The sequence below is a fragment of the Sceloporus occidentalis genome, unplaced genomic scaffold (assembly GCF_023333645.1).
Source record: "Sceloporus occidentalis isolate IW3139 unplaced genomic scaffold, rSceOcc1.0.p SCAF_1, whole genome shotgun sequence".
NCBI lineage: Eukaryota > Metazoa > Chordata > Lepidosauria > Squamata > Phrynosomatidae > Sceloporus > Sceloporus occidentalis.
In genome coordinates this window covers 199,633,555-199,655,311 of record NW_028316981.1, presented here as the reverse complement: position 1 = coordinate 199,655,311, position 21,757 = coordinate 199,633,555, and the positions used below count along the sequence as shown (strand labels likewise).

Below are 21,757 nucleotides of genomic sequence, written 5' to 3'. Positions count from 1 at the left end.
GTTTGTTTTGGTATTTTACTTATAAAGTGTCATGTATAGTGATGGTGATGTACAAATAAATAAATGATGAAGATGATAAGGTAATGACTAAATAAGCAGAATACAAAATGAGAAATCCAGCAGCAGAAAATAAAACATCTCAGTGTGAAAAACCAATTTATTAATTAGCACTAGCATAAAAGTACCAATGTACAGGAGCACTAATGAGGTGTGCATTTAGCAGCTCCTTTCTGCAAAATGGACAAGCAAAGTGTGCTCCCCAGAGCTCTGGTGTCCTACCAAACTACAAACCCCAGAATTTTCATAGCACTGAGCCACGGAAGCTAAAGTGCAGTCAAACGGCTTTATTTCTGCAATGTGCCAGCAACTTCAGTCCAGAGAATGGAATAACTGTGATTTACAGATATCAGTGAAAACTGTTACTGTGATTTTAAAATACCTGTGATTCAAAACTGTGATTTTCTGTGATTTCTGTGATCTGTACACTATATTGGAGCTCAGTAACAGAATGAATCACAGTCACAGAAAAAGTAGCAGTTCACAGTTTGGAGACTCAGTAGCAGAATAAATCACAGTCACAGAAAAAGTAGCAGTTCACAGTTTGGAGGCTCAGTAGCAGAAAGAATCACAGTCACAGAAAAAGTAGCAGTTCACAGTTTGGAGGCTCAGTAGCAGAATGAATCACAGTCACAGAAAAAGTAGCAGTTCACAGTTTGGAGGCTCAGTAGCAGAATGAATCACAGTCACAGAAAAAGTAGCAGTTCACAGTTTGGAGGCTCAGTAGCAGAATGAATCACAGTCACAGAAAAAGTAGCAGTTCACAGTTTGGAGGCTCAGTAGCAGAATGAATCACAGTCACAGAAAAAGTAGCAGTTTTGTGAAAATTACAGTTTGGAGCTCAGTAACAGAATGAATCAGTCACTGAAAATCGCAGTTTGGCCTTCAAGCCAGTCACAGTTCCAAACTGTGACTAGTGAATATCTGTGAAAAAGTAACAGTTCTGTGATTCTATTCCATTCTCTAGTTCGGTCAACACACTAGAAGAAGGAAGGACAAAATAAAAGCTATGGTGGGAGAACTTTAGGTTGACTGGGGACAATGGTATTGGTATTTTCAGAAGCTTGGGGCAAAAGGACTTTGCCCTGTCTCTATTTCTTTCGTTAACTGACAGAATGGGAATGGAAAATATTCCTGGCTAAAAAAATGGGTACATACTTAGAAGGGATCTCGGTATTGCACTGGCTTCAGGGAGGAAGCAGGGCTCAATTACATGAATTAGTTGATCTCAGTTGCAAGGCTATCTTGACTTCTGCCTTTTATGTAACAAATGTCTTTTTGAACTGCTACTTCCAAAATGAAGGAATATCTTTTTCTCTCTTTTTTTGCCAAGTAACATTAAAACCACTCAATGGCTCAGCACCCACATGCTGCATAATAAGATGTTTATTTATCAAACATAGAAACCCATTTTATGATTTTTATTTTTATCCGGTCAGTTTGAACCAGAGGAAGAATGAGACACTAATATAAAAATAAAGAGATGGACAATAAAAGTGTTTGAAGAGACATTACAAAAGGCAGTACTTTAAAGGGGAGTAGGAATGAAATGGGAAATTAATAGATATCCTCAAGTGCACAAAAGCGAAGCAGAATGGCACTCAAAAGTGCCACAGAACGCTGGAGCCAGTTTCTGGTCTTGCAAAATGAGGAAGAGTGTTTGATTCACATTTCCTTTGCTTGGATGCAGGGGTTCCAACTTCACAATTTCTACAGAAGACACAAAATAGGGAGCACAAGCCACTGATACTTGCTCCACTGCTTCTCTTTTGAGAACTCCACTCTAAGTTGAAAAAAAGAAGTGGACTCCTGCAAAACTGAGAGATGGGGAACAATAAGATCATGGGCGCGATGGGGAATGGTAAAATCATGGAAGCAGTGGCATCCTTGGGGTTAGTGTCTCCTAGTGCAAAGGGTGACAGTGAGGGAGGGCAGACTGCAGCCATGACAGAGTCCAAACAGAAGACCCTGCCCCCCCCCCCCCCCCCAGCAGCAGCCGTCACTTTCGGGGCAATGCTATGGCCTCTACACGGCCATCTGGTATCCAGTGTGGCTGCTAGGCCAATGAGAAAGGGACATGATGCATTTTCTCACTGATGAAACAGCCATACCATTCCCACTAGGTGTACCACCCCATTAGATGTACCCCCGGGGTGTCACCTGGTGTAGATTGTATCCCCTGCATTCCCTTAGTGACACCACTGCATGAAAATTAAGCAAGGTAGGAGCAAACTCAAAGAAAATAACAAGGCATGTTTGAAATATTCAGCCAGAAAGATGTTTATTATCTTTTGAATAACAAGTTGTTGTTTTCATGTGGGTTTAAATCATAACCCTGTTTTAGGGATTTGTTGACAAGTTTAATTCAGGAGGATATGCTGTTGCCTTCCCTTGAGGCTGAGAGAGTGTAGCTTGCCCAGGATCACCCATTGGGTTTCCATGGGTTAGTGAGGATTTCAAACCTGGTCTCTGAAAGTCCTAGTCCAACAGTCAAACCACAACATCATACTGATGTTTATCACACTATACTCTTAAAGTGCTATTATTCCACTTTGACTCCTCTAGCTGCCTCCTGTTGCATTCTGGGATTGGCAGAATTCTAAATACCCCTCCTTAAAACTGCCAATCCCAGAATGCAACAAGAGGCAGCTAGAGGAGTCAAAGTGGAATAGTAGCACTTTAAGAGTATAGTGTGATAAACATCACTGACTCTTTCCAGCTCCAGAATAACAGTCTGCTCCAGACAATTTTTACAAACACTTATACTCAGTCTGATCTCATCTATCGCTTCCCTGGTCTGCCTAGCTATCTTTAACTTCAGTCCTCTAATGATGGTACAGAATTTGTTCATTTGTACAGGAGGTCTACACTGCACCACTTTGACAGCTATGGTTCAATGCTGTGGAATTCTGGGAGTTGTAGCTTTGTGAGTCTTTTTCTGTTAGAGAGAGTTTAAACTACAAATCCCAGAATCTCAGCTTTGAGCCATGGCAGTTAAAGCAGTGTCAGATTAGACCTGCTGTACAAATGGATAAGACTATACTAAGGAAGCCACGGCCATGAATCTTCAAGACCTTAGCAAGACTGTTGATAAGAGGGTGACTTTGAGGTCTCTCATTCATAGGGTCACCATAAGTCGAAGTCAACAGAATATGTAGGGGTTATAGAGAATTAACACAAACAGAATCTCAGATTCTGATCTGAATTCTGTTTGACATGGAAATTAGAGACAAGCTTTACAAAATCTTTTGAGATGTGCCTTGCCATGGCAATACAAAAACTGATAAAACATGGGAAGAAATCCAACTGCAGCACTACTGTGTTTTTTCTCCTTAAATGAGAAACCATTTATCACATGTTCACAGCAGTAACATTCAAGGGAAAGAGAAATATTTGCCTGCCTAGCTTCTCAAAATTAAAGCTATATATTTTTGCAGTGAGTTTGCAAGAAAGCTTACATGCATTCTCCCACAATATATTTTTTAAAAATTCAAAGCACACAACTGAAATACCACTTTCAAGAGCCTCTTAGCCAATGGTGAGGGTTGAATGGGGGCAGCGGAGTCATTCCCCCACACTGATCTTCAACAATAGTTCTGCCAGAATGCTTAAGCGTATGTGGAAGAGGAAAGGGATGAAATCCAACACACACACACACACACAGGTTTTACTGGAAGTTCTGGGCAACCCATCTTTAATAAATGGGGAGACACAACCAAAATGATAAAGAAATTGGACCAGTTTCCCTAGAAGAGAAAATTGAAAGAATGCATGTTTACAAAAAAAAAAAGAAGACAAAATAGAATGATTGGTGGGATAGTAGAGAAATTACAGATAACAAATGTCTTTCTTTGGACTACTGATCCCCACATTTCCCACAGACAGCATGGCCACGGTAATATTTCAAGAATTATGCTTGATGCACATAAATAAAATTCTCTCTCTCTCTCTCTCTGTGTGTGTCTCACAATACAGCTCTTTGGATCCTTCAGAAGAAGACAAAGGCCTGTTACAGACAGGCCAAAATAAAGCTGCTTCGAGTCACTTTGGAGGTATGGTATTTCAATGATGCATGAGTCCTAAGAGTCCAAAAGCCACACCAAAGCTGCACTCCAGTCCTTAGGACCGGAGTGTGGCTTTGGTGCGGCTTTTGGACTCTTAGGACGCATGCATCATTGAAATACCATACCTCCAAAGTGACTCGAAGCAGCTTTATTTTGGCCTGTCTGTAACAGGCCAATATCTCACATTTCATCAAACAGTGTAGAATTAACTAAAGAATTCATTTTAATAAGATTTGGTGATGACCTCAATTTAGGGACTTTAAAAGGGAAAAGGCAACAGTCACTGTAAGATTCTGGGATACAAACAATGGAGGTAGGCTACTGCACCTATGCTCTCACTGGGAGTCGTTTGCAAACAAGATATTAGATGGGCCTGTAGTCTGAGCCAGCAGGAGGCTAGCTATGTGTCCTACTTTCTGGGAAAATAATCTGTTTTAGAGATGGGTATATGCAATTCTCCAGATGTTTCTGGCCTACAAATGTCATCATCTCTCACCACTGGCTATGCTGGTTAATGACTGGCAAGAGTCTTAGGCCATAGTAGCAGCCTTGGCTGATTAGCTTGCCAAGGGAATATACCTAAGAAGTACAGAATGGAAAACAGCATATAGATTATACGATGTAATGCAGAAATCTAGATGCAATAGAATGTGCATCTATACAATAATAAGAGCCTAGCACCAGCCTAACTCTCATCAAAATGTCTACTCAGATGTAAACAGGATGAGATGAGAACACTTGCGCTTCTATAGAAACAGAGATGTGACACATGTGACCAATGGTAACACTGTTGTAGGTGTAAAGGCTGATGTATTTATGATAGCATTGGGTGTAAATTTTCATGAGGTATTTCCCCCTCAAAAGTAGCAATGAGTAGCTGCAGCAATTTTCCTCCTGTTGCAAGAGAGTCTTTGAAAATCACACACCTTTTGAAGGCTATTTTCAATTTGGAACATATTCTACACAAAATCAGTACATGGATGTTTTGCACAGATAACAGCATTTACTGTGTGAAATATAATATTTCAATTCGAGAAATATTATTTCTTGTGCATAAAATTCTGTTTTCTGTGCAGAATAAACTGAGATTTTATGTACATATACATCAACCATGTGCAAACTTTACACAGAATAAATCCCCAATTACAGTTTTGTTCAGTGCAGAAAATAATTTTTTTCTGTGCAGGAATTAATATTTTTGTGTTGAAATATTATTTTCTACACAGAAAATGCTGTTTCCAGTATGAATGTGTGAATTTTGAGCAGAACAAGTCTGAAATTGCAAAGATTCCCATCAGTCCAGGATTAATCTCATCAAGGTTTTTATTCATTTTTTAATTTCTATCCCACCTTTCTGCCAACATGACAGTTAAACCTGGAAAGTTAAAACAACAATAATTGGGAATTGGATGCCGATGCAGTTTGCTTCAATTTTCTTAAATGCATAACAGTATCACAGTACAGGTCTGCTGTTGTTGTTAACTGCTTTCAAGTCAGCTTCGGAATATGATGACCTATGAATGAGAGACCTCTAAAGGCCCCAGACAACAACAGTCAGGCTCAGATTTGGAAACCCAGGATTCCGGCTTCTTTGATTGAATCAATCCACCTGCGCCTGTTGGTAAATCTGTATGAAAAGGAATTTTAATGTGACTGTGATCAGCACTTTTAGTTCTTCTGTTTGGTTTTGCAATAAACATTAAATCACAGTCTAAAAAAAAAAGACAATTCTAGTGGATTTACAAAGCAGCAGTCCTGGGATTCATGAAAATACATGTGCATTGGAGCAGAATAGTAATTCTAAAGGGGGGGAAATATTAACTGAAAACAGTCTGAAAGGGTAGTTTTGGTTGGAAAAAAAATTAAAACAGTGAAAAATGAAGGATTTCTATCAGTGCCACTACAGGAAAACAACAACCCAAATCAATCATCATGCCATTCTGCAGCATTGTATATTTCATTCACAATCCCTTGCATTGTATGTCCCATTTTAAGTGGCACAATTGGTACAAAAGAGAATCCCCATGTACACTGCTAACCATTTGAACTTGAAGGCACTATAGAACAAAAGACTTGGAAATCATTCCTAAGGTGTTTTTGCTCACTGTTGCAGCAAACATGTCTCTTGGAGGGAAAGAGTATTTTGTCTCTGACCTTTTAAAAAATTCCTCTCTGTTCTAGTGAAATCCCATTGTGTCCATCGTCATGACTCACCAAAAGGCATCAGAGAATTTATTCATCTCTTGCTGCTACTATAAAATTCCAACGCTGAGCTGAAATGGCAGTTGGAGTTCTATTCCACGCTACTATTGCTGAGCTCAGTCCCAGACTGTCAACAGCTTTGAAGCCAAAATGAGCCAAGTGTGGAACAAAATTTAAGTATCTGCATGCTTGGCTGAATCCTACAATTTGCATGTGTACCACCTTCCCAATGTCTTTTAAAAATCAATCCCCTCAGAACAATGCAGGATTAGCAGGTGATGGCTTCTATGTCAGGGAGAAATTTACATAAGCCATCTGATGTGCTCAACCTTATTTGGAGATCATGTTCAGCATCTCCTTTAAAATTTGGAGCCATCAGCCTCTACTGAAGCTCTGCAAAGTCTTTGCATACTCAGTCACTATAGTCAGGACCATCTGCAGTTTGCTGAAAGAGAAAATAAGCAGGGAAAAGAGATGATCTGTCTCAGAGTTTAGAAATGTTACCCAATTGGACCACAACTCTCTGAAACCTCCAGCCAACTGGCATAAAGTTCCACCAACAGATTTATGCCAGAGGCCAAAAGCTTCTCATTTTCCCAATCTGAATGCTCCTCGGTGGACCCTGCTGCGAATCAGTGCTCATTTGGAATGAGGGTGGTAGAGTGGCACTCAGGAACTTGCCAGGTGCCATTGCACAGACCCTCTCTCTTTGTGTGTAAGCACTGCTCAATGAAATCCCGGAGACTTAATTCCACAATGACTCAAAGAGTACTTACAGTGGTACAATAGGTAGTTTACATTGTTCTAACTCACTAAGAGGATTCCAGCCCAGATTTCTCAAAGTCCCGCTGGCTGGCTTTTCTATCCTCTCAGCCAGCCAGGTAATCTCAGCCACAGCCTGCGGTATAACCCTGCAATATTTTGTCATGAGAAAGCATGATTCCATTCTAAAGCTCCATCTTGTGCCAAAGTCATGTGATTTGTCTAAGCACTGTTGTAACATCTGGTTAGTTTATTATCATTATCATATTTGTTTATATCCCACCTTTTTCCCAGTCCAATATTCAAACTAACCTACAAAAGTTAAAACAGATATACCTATTGCTTTCTTCTATGCTACAGGCACTTAACTTACTTCTATGCTACTATCTATCCCATCCTACCATAATTTCCAATTCAAAGAACTCTGTGTATGTTCTTTTCCATTTGGAACAAATATCAGGCGAGGCAGCCTCAGCCTGACTATTGTGCATATTAATTTCAGACCCCAAGTCATTATTCTTCTGTGGTAGCCTCTTCTTTGAAGTCTTGTAATTAAATAGATGAAGATTGCATTAGCTTTGCATACTCTTGTCTCTAGCAAAAAATTCTAATGTAACTTATAAGGGGATTATGCCATTAAAAATTAATCAATGGGAGAACTCAGAAGTAAATGGATGAAGGCAACCTAAGGTGGACACATGGAACTATTCATGGACTCACTCCCCATAACAGTGATAGCATCCTGCTAATATTATTAATTCTCAAATGGAGCCGCATGTGCTGCCAATTGAATGAAAGAAATATTATTTTATCTGTTGATCTATTATGCTCACCCTCTATTAGGATTACAGTAGCAATAAGATCCCAGACTGTCTTGCCTCCACAAAGCTTGAAGGGCTTGAGGGGGGAAATACTTTTTTGTACTACAACTCCCAGAATCCCCCAGTCAGCATGGCCAAACTATGTATCACATTAACTGAAGCTCCCTATTCGTATCGATTTTAACTGCACAGCAGGTGGAGGGGAGGCATTTGGGCCTTGAGATATTGTTGGACTGGCACTTCTACAGTCTCTTGGTTATGCTTCTGGGAGGATGAAGTCTTCTGGGAACTGGAAATGGAAGGCAAAGATTCTTTAACTCTGTCCTAAAGTAGGCCTTTGCCACAATATAGATCAGAAAAAGAGATGCAGAGTGAGTCTACACTGGCCAGATTACTCCAGGAGCAGCTTGGAGAATTCTGGCCAATTTGCCTCATTACCTGGGCACCCCAGAGCAACACCAGGCATCTGTACAAGCATGTGTCACACTGTGCTGCCTGGTGTTACTGTCATGAGTAACTGTCAGAAAAAGGTGCCAGCCACAGATGCTGGTGAAATGTCAGGAATGAACTCTTCTAGAACATGGCCACATAGCGCAAAAAACCCACAAGAAATCTATATGATTTAACTCCATAGTTACGACAAGAGGATGTCTGCTGCAGGGATATAAATCTATGCTTATTTTGTTTTCATATGTAAGAATGAATAATCACAGAATCACAGAATCATAGAGTTGGAAGAGACCGCAAGGGCCATCCAGTCCAACCCCATTCTGCCATGCAGGAAATCTCAATCAAAGCATCCCCGACAGATGTCCATCTAGCCTCTGTTTAAAGACGTCTAAGGAAGGAGACTCCACTACACTCCAAGGGAGTGTGTTCCACTGTCGAACAGCCATTAATGTCAGGAAGTTCCTCCTAATGTTGAGGTGGAATCTCTTTTCCTGGAGCCTGAATCCATTGCTCTGGGTCCTAGACTCTAGAGCAGCAGAAAACAAGCTTGCTCCCTCCTCAATATGACATCCCTTCAAGTATTTAAAGAGGGTTATCATATCACCCCTTAACCTTCTCTTCTCCAGGCTAAACATCCCCAGCTCCCTAAGTCTTTCCTCATAGGGGATGGTTTCCAGACCCTTCACCATAACAATTTTGAAAGCCCTTTTCCTGCTCCCTGGTTGCATTTCCTAGTGTATTTTGAGTAAAACTGTTTTTCCTGCAAAGTCTTTTTGTGCAAAATAATTGTTTTTTTATAAGGAAAATAGTTCCTTTTTGCCCAAATTACACTGTTTCCTCCACATAACAATGAGTTTTACACTGAAAAATTTTTACACACACATGCGCACCCCCATCCCCAAAGCACACATACACAAAAAATCCCATGGCATTTGACCATTTTCTCAGCAGGGTTTCTTGATGCATTGAGACACCATTTATCCTTGACTAGGAAATTTGTGAGCATTCTTTACATTAATCTTTATTTAGAAAGTGCTGTAAATTTACACAGCGCTGTACATACAATCTTTTTAAGTAGATGGTTCCCTGCCCTCAGGCTTACAATCTAAAAAGACACGACACAAAAAGAGAAGGGAGCGGTGGGGGAAGTGGATGAGGTCCAGCAGTTCTTCTCTACCTCCAAGGCCTAGATCAGGGGAGATGGACTGGAGAGAGGACTTGGCTTCTTAATGGATGGTTAATCTTCCTCCAGCAGGCCTGTTGGAGCTAGCCTGCTTCTCTCTCCCTCAAGATGGTGGATGAAGGGAGGGCTTTTCTTCTTACTTTACATCTCTAATCTGTGCTGACTGAACATAGTCATGCCATGTCAGCCAAGTCATAAGCAGACTGGTGATGGTAAAATTTAAATAACACTTAATAAATTGGGATTACAGCAAATGAATACAAAAACTGAATTCTTAATACTGAAAACTTCATTTGAAAAAAGTCTAATACTACATCACAGCATAATTACATTCTCAATGCTACAACACTGAAAGATTATAGTGTGAACTATAATAAGAATATAAAACCAAATACATTTTGACCGTCTTTTTTCCTGCAGTGGTTTTTTTTTCCTACAGGGACTGTCGTCACCAGACGTCCAGCTGTTATTGTTAGTAGGTTGGTGGCTCGCACTGTGTGCCATTATTTCATGTTATCTCATTATCTCATGGCTCACTGGAAAAAGCTGAAGCGTACAGGTAAGTAAGGAGTTAAAAGGGAAAAAGCTAGAAACTTAAATTCTTCAAAGCATTCTTTAAGCTTTTCAGTCTTGGAATCATCATAACATGTTGCCTCAGCAAAGACTGGCAATATAAGGAAGTCAAATGGGGAAACACGGAAAATGACCATACATGAAAAGGTTAATTTCGCTCCCTGTGAGGAAAACCTCTTCTTTATAGTTCTGTTGTAAACTGGCTGTCCCAGATTTGAAAGGTAATGCATAAAAAGTCATTTCAATGGCATTATTGGCTTGCATTAATGAAGTTGCGCAAGTGCTCCATGAGTTGGGTTATTGCAGCGCAATAGCACAGTCCATGCGATAATGTCCTTTATATACAAATCAGTGATCAAGTCAGCAAGAAGGCTAGGCTAGTCCCTTTATCCAAGAACAGAGTTTTCCTTGTGAATTGATTTCCCCTCCCTTTAATATGAGGGAGCATTCAGCCGTACAACTCCTTCACTGACGTTCTAAAATGGAACAGTCCAGGGACTAACATTGCTCCAGGGAGGCGCTGTTGATTGAGCAGACATTTAAGGACATAATCTAATCTGCTGAAAAGAACCAGACCTGAAACATCTAAGACAGGTTTTCTTCTGATGAAATAGCACAGTAAACAGCCCAGAAGGACTAATCCAAATGTTGCGTATCCAGAGTGCCTGTTTTGCTTCAGACACCCTGCCTGACAACATCATAATACTTTGATGCAGTTTCCAGCATGTCACTCCAGTTTTAATTATCCTTCAGGATCTCTGCGTTTCTCCCGAGTGTGCTATAAATTGAGCTGTCAAGAACCATTTCTTCCTGGCTAGCAAAACTCTTTTCCGAGCATCTCAAAAGGAGTCAGCCTGATGAGGTAAGGAATTCTGAACTGCAGAGTTGCAACATGGCTAAGCTTTTAAACCTTGGCAATCTTCCCTCTGCTCCTCCTCTCCCTTCTCATTTCTTACACCATCAATGGTAGTGTTCATATCAGAGGAAAGAATGACAGGATACATCCTGTTATTACCATCACAAATCACATGCCTTGGTGATTTGTGTGATCATACAGGGCTGTTTGTAGTACACCAATGCTGGAAAATTCCCGTGGTGGGTAAAAAAGTCAAATCTACTGAAACCCACGAACTAAATCATTTGAGCTCTGCTACTACACTTTCTGCGTATGCAATCCTATTAGCATGCATAGGTTGACATTGCTACACAAGTTGACATCATTGCAAACAATTCCAATGGAAAATGAATGTGAGCTCAAAAATCCTTTAAATCTTCCCTCAGAGAAGATGGTCTTGGGAGCAAACTGTTACAGTACACGCAGATTATAACACACACCATCTGAGGTAATTGGGAAAATCATTGTACTATTAATTATTTGTAGGATAATTAATTAATTTTTTCCGATGTACTGTTGTTGCTTTTAAAAAAAATCAAATCAAATACTTTTTTCACAAAAGAGAGAAAGCTAAAATTTGAAAAGTAAGATGTTTTTGGCCATCTTAAGCTGCATCTGCACTGCAGAAATAATGTAGTTTGACACTGTTTTAATGACTATGGCTCAATTATATGGAATTCTGGGATTCATATAGTTTTGTGAGCTATTTAGCCTCCTCTGTCAGAGAGCTCTGGTGCCACAACAAACTACAGATCCCAGGATTCCACAGCACTGAGCCATGGCAGTTAATGTGGTGTCAAACTGCATTATTTCTGCAGTGCAGGTGCAGCTGAAATGTCATAAAACGCTTAAGCAACCAAACTGAATGGGCCACCACATGAAAACACATATGATACAATGTGGTCATCTTACATGATACTGAGAGAGAAAGAGACTAAGCGTACTATGTACCATTCTTACCACATTATTCCAAACAACAAATTGTAAATTTGAAAGAAATTTAGAAAGGGAAAATAAAATGGCCAGAAGCAAGAGAGACTCTGCGAAAGGGTTAATTTGAGTGAGGAACCCAGCTCTTAAAGAGGGAGAGGGGGAAAAGACAAAGTTCTTTACAGTTTATTTCAATATTGTTTACTGTGTAGATTAAATTAAAGACCCCTGGAGTTGTCCAACAAAATTACAGAAGCAATGCAGGGTACAGGGAGAAAGGAGGTACATTTTCATGCAATACATAATTGCCTCATTGCCATAAGATGTTGTGCTTTCAAAGCTTTTAAAATTCACAGGTGTATCCACACTATGCAGTTATAGCAGTTTCATGACCTGAGGAATCCTGAATTTGTAGGCCAGAGATGACTTCTCTGGTCGACGTCCAGTACTAGAAGAGCTATCTGGTAGAGAATGCTGAGTATCCAACAAAACTAAAAATTCCAGGACTTCATAGGATGCAGTTATGACACTTAAAGTGGTATCAAAGTACTCTAACTCCGAAGTGTGGCTAGACCCAGAGAACCTATCCATGGATACTAACTACAGGTATGCAAATATCAATTGCACAACTCTTTAGTTTTCCAATGGCTCTTAGCCATAAAAACCTGGAGGGCTGCAGATTGCCCATTAGATGGATCTTTGATTTGATCCCAGAAGGTAGTCCTCAGTTGAATGAAATACTTTGATCACAGTTCCTTCAAATAGTTCATTTCTTTAGATACCTGTTTGATCAATGTCTCGGAATGATTTTAATGAGCCTCCTTGCTTCACCTTTTTGTCTGATTTTAATAGGAAGCAGCTATTCCAATTAGGGATTGAAATGTTGATGTAACCTTTCTGCTGTTATAGATTAGATGTCTCATGCTTCCTCTCTATTTCAAAAAAGCTCAAGTTGCAGATGTATAAAGGAAACTGTTAAAAGCTACTGGTAGAGTGCACATTCTTACAGTGAAAAACTAATCTCCAGGTCAGAATATGTAATAACATGTAAGCTGGGGCTGAAACGGAAATGTGAATGTTCATGTACATTACATTTGTAAGATTAAGTGCAAAGCGAGACAAGATGACATTTTTTTCTGAGACTTAACTGTGCTGACATATTTTAATCAGACACAGATTGGGGAGGCTGCCTTATCTATTTGAGGAAGACTACCTTCATTGTCACAATGAATCACACATAATCATGTTGGACATGTCTGAGAGCACTTCTGTGCATCTCCTCCATCTGAACCACTTCTGAAGAGTACCAGCAGAGGTTTTAAAACAGAAACTTTAAAATAGAGATGACCACATCTAAACTCACTGATTTTGGCAACAAGGAAGGATTATGGCTGGTTAATACATGGATGCCAGACATTAAGAGCATGCTAGGGATGTCCAGATGGTGATGATGAGATGATGATGATGATGGTGAATTTAATTTATATGCCACTTTTCTTTCAGAGTGAGACCCAAAGAGAATAATAAAAAAGAGTCAGATAAAACCTAATCATTAATTTTTAAACACAATTAAAATCATCACAATTAAACAATAGGTTGTAAATAGTTTTAAAATTATTTGAAAGCATACAAAAATTAAAAATACAGCACCCACCCACTCATAAAAAGGTTCCCTCCAAACAGTTATTCATTAAAACATGCTTGAACAAAAAGGTATTTGCTGCTGGGGAAAGGAGAGCAGGGAGGGGACCAGTTTTGTCTCCCATGGAAGAGAATTCAAGAGTGTGGAGAAACCACTGAGAAGGCCTTTTCTCATGTCTTCACCAAATGGGCTTGTGATGGTGGTGGGACTGAGAGAAAGCCCCTCCTCTGTTGAACTTAAGCCTCTGGCAGGTTTGTATTGAGAGATACAGTCTTTCAAATAGCCCAGAACTAAGCTGTATAGCGTAAGGATGAGGGAAGGGGGATCCTGCCTTAAACCTTGGGCAGTCATGGTCAACAACCAGTCAAGCTCAACAACACTGGATCACATAGGCCAATAATCTGATTTAGAATAAGTCAGCATCCTATATTCCCAAGATTATTGTATTTCATGAAATGATGGCCCTTAAATTGGAAGAGAGCCCCCTATGTGCATCATCACTCTAGGATATGGATGTCAGTCTTTATTTATTTATTCTTGTATGTAAGAATGAATAATTTCAAATATTTTGTACCCTATGGGTTAGACTGTAAGAGCATTTGGGCATTTTTCAATGATTTTTCACATTTTGGGAACATATCCTCAGCAAAATAAATACATAAATAAAATAAAAATACAAAACTTTGCAAATACAAAAGCACTGCTTTCTGTACAAAATGCCATGTTTGGTGCCAAAACAAAGCTAACCATTTTGTCTCGCAAAACATCTCTAGCAGTGAGAAATCTCATAGCACTGAACCTTTTTTTTCTAATACATTTTCCTAATCTGTCTCAGCATGTTAGAATACCTTTTCTTATTGAGAATAAGAAAATCTTCAAGTATTCATTTCTCTAGGGACAGCAGTAAGGAAAAGGTGCAGACAATGGAGAGTTTAGCATAGCCTCTGGTATTTCACAGATGAAAAAATGGGACATATATGGCCAAGCAAAAAACTTCATTAATGAGAAAGCACACACAAGTTGGAGAGGCTGAAGCAGTTTGCTTTTGCCTAAACTTCTTGGGAAGGGCAAATTTCGCCATCTGCTTTTCTCTCTTCCCCCCCCTCCTACAGAATTAATTCAGTGCTTTTATAATTTTTACTTAGTTTGCAGTACCTGAAGTAGGTTGAGGACAAAGCAGGGATTTAGGAGGAAAGAAAAACTAGGACTTTTTAAAAGCAGCTGAAAAAGGGAAATGACAAAGGATTGATCAAGAGTGTGCCTGCCAAAATCAAGGTTGTTAGAAGATATGGTTTTAGGCAACTGGAACTGCAGCATTCAGTAGACTGAACCAACCCTGTTTGCATCTTTGAAAATCCAGCTATAAACATGTACAAAAAACAAAACAAAAATGCAATTAAAAAAGACAAAGTCATCTTGGAAAGGAAAGGGAAGCTGGGGCTGGCACTAAGCAACAACTTGGTTTTTATGGACAGATTACTATAATTTGTTTGGGAATTTGTCTGCAATGTATACTTTCCTTACTGAGCTCCCTTATTGGTTTGAATACTCCTTTTAAACTAGCAATAAGCCTGTGGAGAGAGAAAAAAAGGCAAAGGGTGGTTTTATTTACAGCTGTGAAGCATTAAACATCTACAGTAAACATACAACATGGAAAATTTTTCAGTTTCCATAATCCCCTACTACTCATGGCTACAGGCCATGCTGGCTGGGAGATTCTGGGACTTCAAGTCCAAAAAAGCAAGTCTTACAAGCCCTACAAAATTCATCAGTGTTTCAATTCAGTCACAGCAAAGGCCTCACACAAATACTTCTCTTCGGCCCCATTCACACTAAGATATAAACCGGTCTGGAAACTGGTTTAAAGGGGGGTCATTCATACTTGCACCAATTGCCTCCAGCGTGATTTGCATGGGGGGGGGGGGGCTTGTGCTTTTGAATGCGAGGCATTTACCGTTTCTTTTCAAAAGCACTTTTTTGAGGGAGCTTCCAGTGGGAACGTGCTGTTGATCCCATTCAGAGCATCCCACTGCCAGCTCAACTCTTCCTCCTCTTCCTTCCTCCTCCCTCTCCTTTTCTCCTGCCACCACTGCTCTTCCTCCGCTTCCTCTTCCTCTTTCTCCTCCTCTTCCTCTCCCCTGCATCTGCCGCATCCTCCTTTCTCCTTCTCCCTACTCTTCCTCCACCATCCTGCTATGATCAAATTTCTAGTTGCATTTTATCCCTATTGCCGTTCCCCCGAGTGTAAATGACAATAGGGATAAAATGCCACAGAGAGATTCAGGAATGCATTATGTTTGGAATGCCATAAATGGGTTAGAGAAAAGAGACGAAAGCCATTCTGATGCTAAATCTGCATTGTAGCCTTTATTTGAACAAGGAACATTGGAAAATCACAAATCCATTCACTCAAAAGGACATTTATATCATGAGATCTTGGGCTCCGTAGGCCCTATTTCTATCATGCATGTGCCAAATAGAAAATTCAGAGGGTAGACCAGAATCATATTCATGTATGTGTCTAATGGTGATTTTCAACTTGTCTTGGAAGAAGTTTGCAATTTCTCAAAACGGTCCCTTGGGCTCCTTGCAAAAAGAACAGAGCAGAGCTAACGGCTCCCAGAGGAATTGAACTACAGAAGAACATTGGATATATATATATATATATATATATATATATATATATTCATTCCCTCTGCATCTAGCAATAGTGAGATCCAATAGGAATGGGGACATTTGTTCCCAAGACTTCTCTATAAAATGCTGTGGCTTCGCCACAAATGAGTCTATCGCCACATTCATACAGAAGAATAAGTTAGGATTCCACAGTTATAAAAATTCTATAATATGTCATTATATTTAATGGGACTTGAGCATCCACGGATTCTGTTATCCACGGGAGATCTTGGAACCAAACCCCAGCGTATAACAAGGGTCCACTGTATTGTGATGTGATGTCAAATTAGAATCCAAAATTACAAACATTGTTAGTTGCTGGATATCAAATTTTTCACAAGCCGCAAAGATCACAAAATTGTAATAAAATAAAATAGAATCTTGAAATATGTGTGCATGTGCAGGCACACTTTTTTTTTTAAGGACAATAAACACTACTAGGCATCAGTGGCTTTTTTTTAAAGGACTCACACTGCTTTCCTTCTGCTTTCTAAATTAGCCCCAAATCCTAGCACCATTTATACCATACATAACAACATTTGGGACAGCCAGAGGTGCCAATATCTTCCCCTGTTGTTGCTTGATTTATTTTTATGTCCACATCAGCCTTGACTACAGTAAGGCCAATTTATAACTCTCTCACCTGCACTTACAGTCGGACTCATCATTCACATATTAGAAGGCTACAAAAAATCTTTGGAGATGGCTGGGCCTGGCTGTAAATTAAAAGATCTGAGACCTGGTGTCTGTCTTTTATTCCTTAAAAAAAATATTGATTGGGTAACGGAATGATAGATTGACTTCTCTTCTTGTCTGTTGCCTATCTTAGAAAAAGAAAAAAATCTTCAGGGTATTCTTAAAGACGGAGACAGAGTTCACCTATAAATAAATAAACCAATCTGCAGACCTTCCAGATTTCAGAGTGTGGCCTGGTGAAGAGTGTGTGGGTATGTGTGTGTGTTTGGGAAGTGGTTTGCACATGCATATGCTTAATAACGAAGTTCTCTGTTCATTGTAAAATAACATGCCAGGGAAGATACATCCTCCATGAGCTCGAGTATCCTTTTGTGGGCAAGCAAAGCACCCCCCTTTTACCTCCCCAGATAAAACATCTAGAATGCTGTAAATTCCTCCAGAGCTTGGAAGAGTTAGTTTTTGTATTATAACTTCCAGAATGTTCCATCTGGCCTGTCTACTATTCTGGATGGAGGTTTCTGGGAGTGGTAATCTCAAAAAGTAACATCCCCAATGTATGGATTCTGTACTGTTCTTCTATACCTTGCAGGCTCAATTGTTTGAGATGCAAGATCAACTTAGAGTAGATTATTCATGTGGAAACAAGGCCTTGTCATTGAAGAATAAAATCAACATCTCACTAGAAAAGAAACAGTGAGATTAACTTTCATACAATCAGGAGTCAACTTGAAGCCTTGTCAAAACAAGGACATGTGCACAATCAATACAACCTTTGGGCTGAGTTTGGTCCTGTAAACCAATATGCTTAGGATTTCAGTCTCAACCATTATTAATGCTCTATTACAATGTTTCTTAAACTTTTATTTACCAGGGACTGCTTTTAAATATCTTTTTTAAAACCATGGCCCACCAAGACACAACTCAAAATTTAAAAGCAAAATAATAATAATAATAATAATAATAATAATAATAATATGAACCATTAGTGTTTTGGATTTCAGCTCCCAGAAGCCCCCACAAGTTTGGTCAACAGACAGGAATGTTGGGAGTTGAAGTCCAAAACATCTGGTGAACCAAAGTTTGGGAATCACTGAATTAGACCATCGGTTAAACCTCCTCTCAGAGGAACTGGAAGGGGAGGGAAGATTTTTCTTCTGCTTCTTCTTGCCAGTTTGTGGCTGGAATGGATTGAACAACAATAGGCAGGTCCAGCCTTTGCCTTGACTCCTGTCAGATGGCTGCTCTGCTGTAGGGAGGAGGTTGGCTGAGCAGCCTTCAAGCCTTCATGGACCACCTGTGAGGACATCATGGCCCCCTGCAGGTCCATTGACCACAAGTTAAGAATTACTGGTCTATTACATCTTTAAAATGCTGCTGTATCCAGAATGATTTTGTAAGTAACAAATTTTGGAATAATGAATGATAAGCAATGTAGTTTGGATCCCAATCTGAATCTGACCAAGTTTTGAGCCTCTCACAGGTGCATTGAGTGAAGGAATGAGAAAGAGCCTGTTCATTTCTGGCACCCTGGCTGCGGAGTTCCTATGGGAGGCTTGGCTGGCCCAACCTGAGCTCTCTTCCCACCAACAAGCAAAGACCTTTTTATTTAAACGAGCTTTTGACACTTACATTGTTCTTCAGGAAAGGCTTCTAATGGATAGTGCTATTATTTTTATTGAGATGGGTCCTTGTCAAATATCGGTTGCTTAGGCTAGGTTTTTAATAGAAGGGGCTGTAGTCATCTGTTGTTCTAAAAGCTTTTCAATTTTTTTTTCATTTTTCATTTAAAATGTTTTCATTTTTTGAGCTGTTCTTATATTAATTTTTAAAAATTGTGATTATTAATTTTAGCTATATTCGGTTTCAGTCAATGCACCTTGAGTCTTCCAGTGTGAGAAACATGGGACAAACTTTTTTTTTTCAACAGAGGTGAACCAGACTACAATTCTACAGTAATATTTTAAACAGGAATTAAATTACTTTTGTTTCTGGTTTAACAGGTAAAATTTTCCAGTTATGTTTTGATGTCATTTTAAATGAGTATTTAGAAGTTATTTTTCCAAATATTAGGCCACTTTCTTAGTGATCCTAAATCACCCCCAAAAGAAGATAGAAAAAAGTTAATGACGAAACAGGTAATGTAACAAATCATAGTGTTTACTTTCTGTAACATGTCTTGCAACACATTATTTAATAGATTCCTTTTTAAAAGTAACTTCCCAAGGTCTGCAAACTGAGATTAATTTTCCAACATCAAAAACTGAAAAAGTGGGACTCACCTCGACAAATATGAAGCATGGGATGATGGAGTAACTTCGCTGTGTGTTGTTTCCCAAAGCCATTTCTCATCACACCTCTTGAGGTTAAGCGTGCCCAAAGTTGTTCAAGGCTGACAAGAAGAAAAACCAGAAGCATTTAAGTGAGAAGTGGTTGGAAACGAACCACTGATTGTTGCCAGGAGATTTATACCTGCATTACAGAAAGGTGCTGCAGCCTTTTGGAAAACTGGTATAAAGAGGCAAGGTTCTCAGACTTTGTATATATGTGGATATAGGAAAGTACAGTGGACCCTTGTTATACGCTGGGATTTGGTTCTAAGATCCCCCGTAGATAATAAAATCCAAGTATGCTCACGTCCCATTAAATATAATGGCATAGCAAAATGGTGTCCCTTATAAAAAATGGAAAATCAAGGTTTGATATTTGAAATTTATACTTTTTTTGAACATTTTCAAACCGTGAATGCTTGAATCCGTGTATAAGAAGGGACAACTGTATCTCATACTGAGGGGTATAGCTAGCAGGGTGGTGGTGATAAATGAGGGCATTTCTTCCACTCAGCAAAAATTCTGGCCTTGCACAAGAAATTTTTCATTAGTTCCCAAATTTCTAGCATTGCAGAATGGGAGACAATTGAAATTGGTCACACCTACAACTCTTATATTTCCTTGTTTGGATTCCCTTGGTAACTTTGCCTTCCCCTTTTCTCTGCATGCTTAATCGGCATTTCTTTTCAATCATCAACTGAATAAATTACTGCAATATTGCATATTTGGGGAATGAAGGAAAAATTCATGGAGGGGGCAGAATTCTTAGTATTGGCTCAGTGCCTTTGTTTTGCATCCCCTGTAGCTACATCCTTCCTCATACTAACTGAGGCTGCTGGCTCACATCCTCAGAGCTGTCTTTCCTGGCTGGGATACTAGTTCTCTAGGTTGGTTGGTTTGACCTCCATTAACTGAGATCAGGTCCCTAGCCTGAAGTTCTGAATTGAGGTCGCCTGAATATAATGCACTTGGGCAACATAGGCAAATGAATGTTTTCACTCGGTGAGATGCAATATTTGTTAAATGCATTATTAAATAGGTCCCCCACCTCCTCCAGAGAATGACTATGCATTCAGACAGACAAGCACAATTCAGTGAGATCAAGTGTTCCTGCTATGGATAGATAAGCTGGTGGGGGAGATTTTGGGCTGGCCAGGTCACCATGGCCTCCCCAACTGCTTCCCATGGCTATGGGTCTGCCTGGAATTATTTGAAATGGAGATGACAGGCAATGAACCTGAAGAATGAAGCTTACCAACACGTCTCATGGCTTTTATGTCAGTGGAACAGTAAAACAAATCCAGTTTTTGGCCTTGAGGTTAAAAGAGGCCTCCAAGGTACTGAACAATCCACATTGCCTGCATTGGGATCTCTCCAGAACAAATGAACTACAGCACATCAGAAACAACATCTGATACAAGTTATATGTCTGTGACTCTACCATTATCAGTTTTATTCTCCTGTATGATTTTAAAACATCCTTTGCCTGTGGAGCTTCAAAAGCTTGCATTATGTATTTTGTGCATTTTGGTTGGCTAAAAAAGCTATTGCTTTTTTGTGGATTTTGTTGTACTGAACAATCTATATAAACATTCATTTCAAGACCATTTTTATTACCACTTTATAACTATTGAGTAGATGCCATTCTTGTAAACTGCTCTGCTCACCTTTAGAGGCTAGGCTAAGAATGTAGAGATAAGGAACATGTGCTACTCCAAATGCTGCTGGATTGCATCTCCCATCAGCCCTAGCCAGTACAGTCAATGGTGAGTGAAGGTGGAGGTAGCAGTACAATAACAACTGGAAGGCCACACATTTGAGAGGTGGAAGAAACAACCACCACCGTATTTTAAAATACTAGAAAGGTTTTGCTACCCAGTCTAACCACCATTAGCTTAGAATAACCAACGGCTAAAAGTGCAAGGCAGTATTATATATTTGTACCTCCAGAAAATTATGCCCATCGCTTCATTTCTTAGCAGGATGGCCACTTAACCTTTGTCCAAAAGGAGAGAATACATGTAAACAATGTATGGACGTAAACAAAAATAATGATGTGAACAAAGAGACAAGATTTGCATAAAATTTGCAAATGCTAATTTAGTGCTATGAAGACAAATTCACAAATGATTAGGGTGATTCACATCATGAGCAGGAAACCTTTGGTCTGCAGATATTTTGGACTACAATTCCCACAATCCTTTTCTATTAGCCATGGTGGCTAGGGCTTTGTGAACTGAAGGCTAAAGCACCTGGAGGGCCAAAAGTTCCCCACCCCTGATTAAACTGCAGTATATCGCACCATACTCCAGTATATTTTGACCAGACAGCCTGTGTGCCTGTGCTAAGTGTTGATGAGTTCTTCTCCTGTGAGATGATTCTTTATCAGTGCAGGCAATATGGATTCTTCAGCACTTTGGACAGCTCTTTTAACATTCAGTTTAAAACTTGGGCCAGTTTAACTATCTCACTGACATGG

General features: G+C 39.6%; 1 protein-coding gene across 6 annotated transcripts in view; it reads right to left on the bottom strand.

The window, feature by feature from the left end:
• LOC149323228 (phospholipid phosphatase-related protein type 1) overlaps positions 1 to 21,757 on the bottom strand; it is a 150,033-nt gene that overhangs the window by 48,806 nt on the left and 79,470 nt on the right. For all 6 annotated transcript variants that reach the window (XM_089488600.1, XM_089488599.1, XM_089488603.1 and 3 more), the window contains one exon: positions 19,231 to 19,340. In XM_089488600.1, the coding sequence (XP_089344726.1) occupies positions 19,231 to 19,293 (63 nt within the window). In that variant the 5' untranslated portion in view covers positions 19,294 to 19,340. The remainder of the gene's footprint in view (positions 1 to 19,230; positions 19,341 to 21,757) is intronic.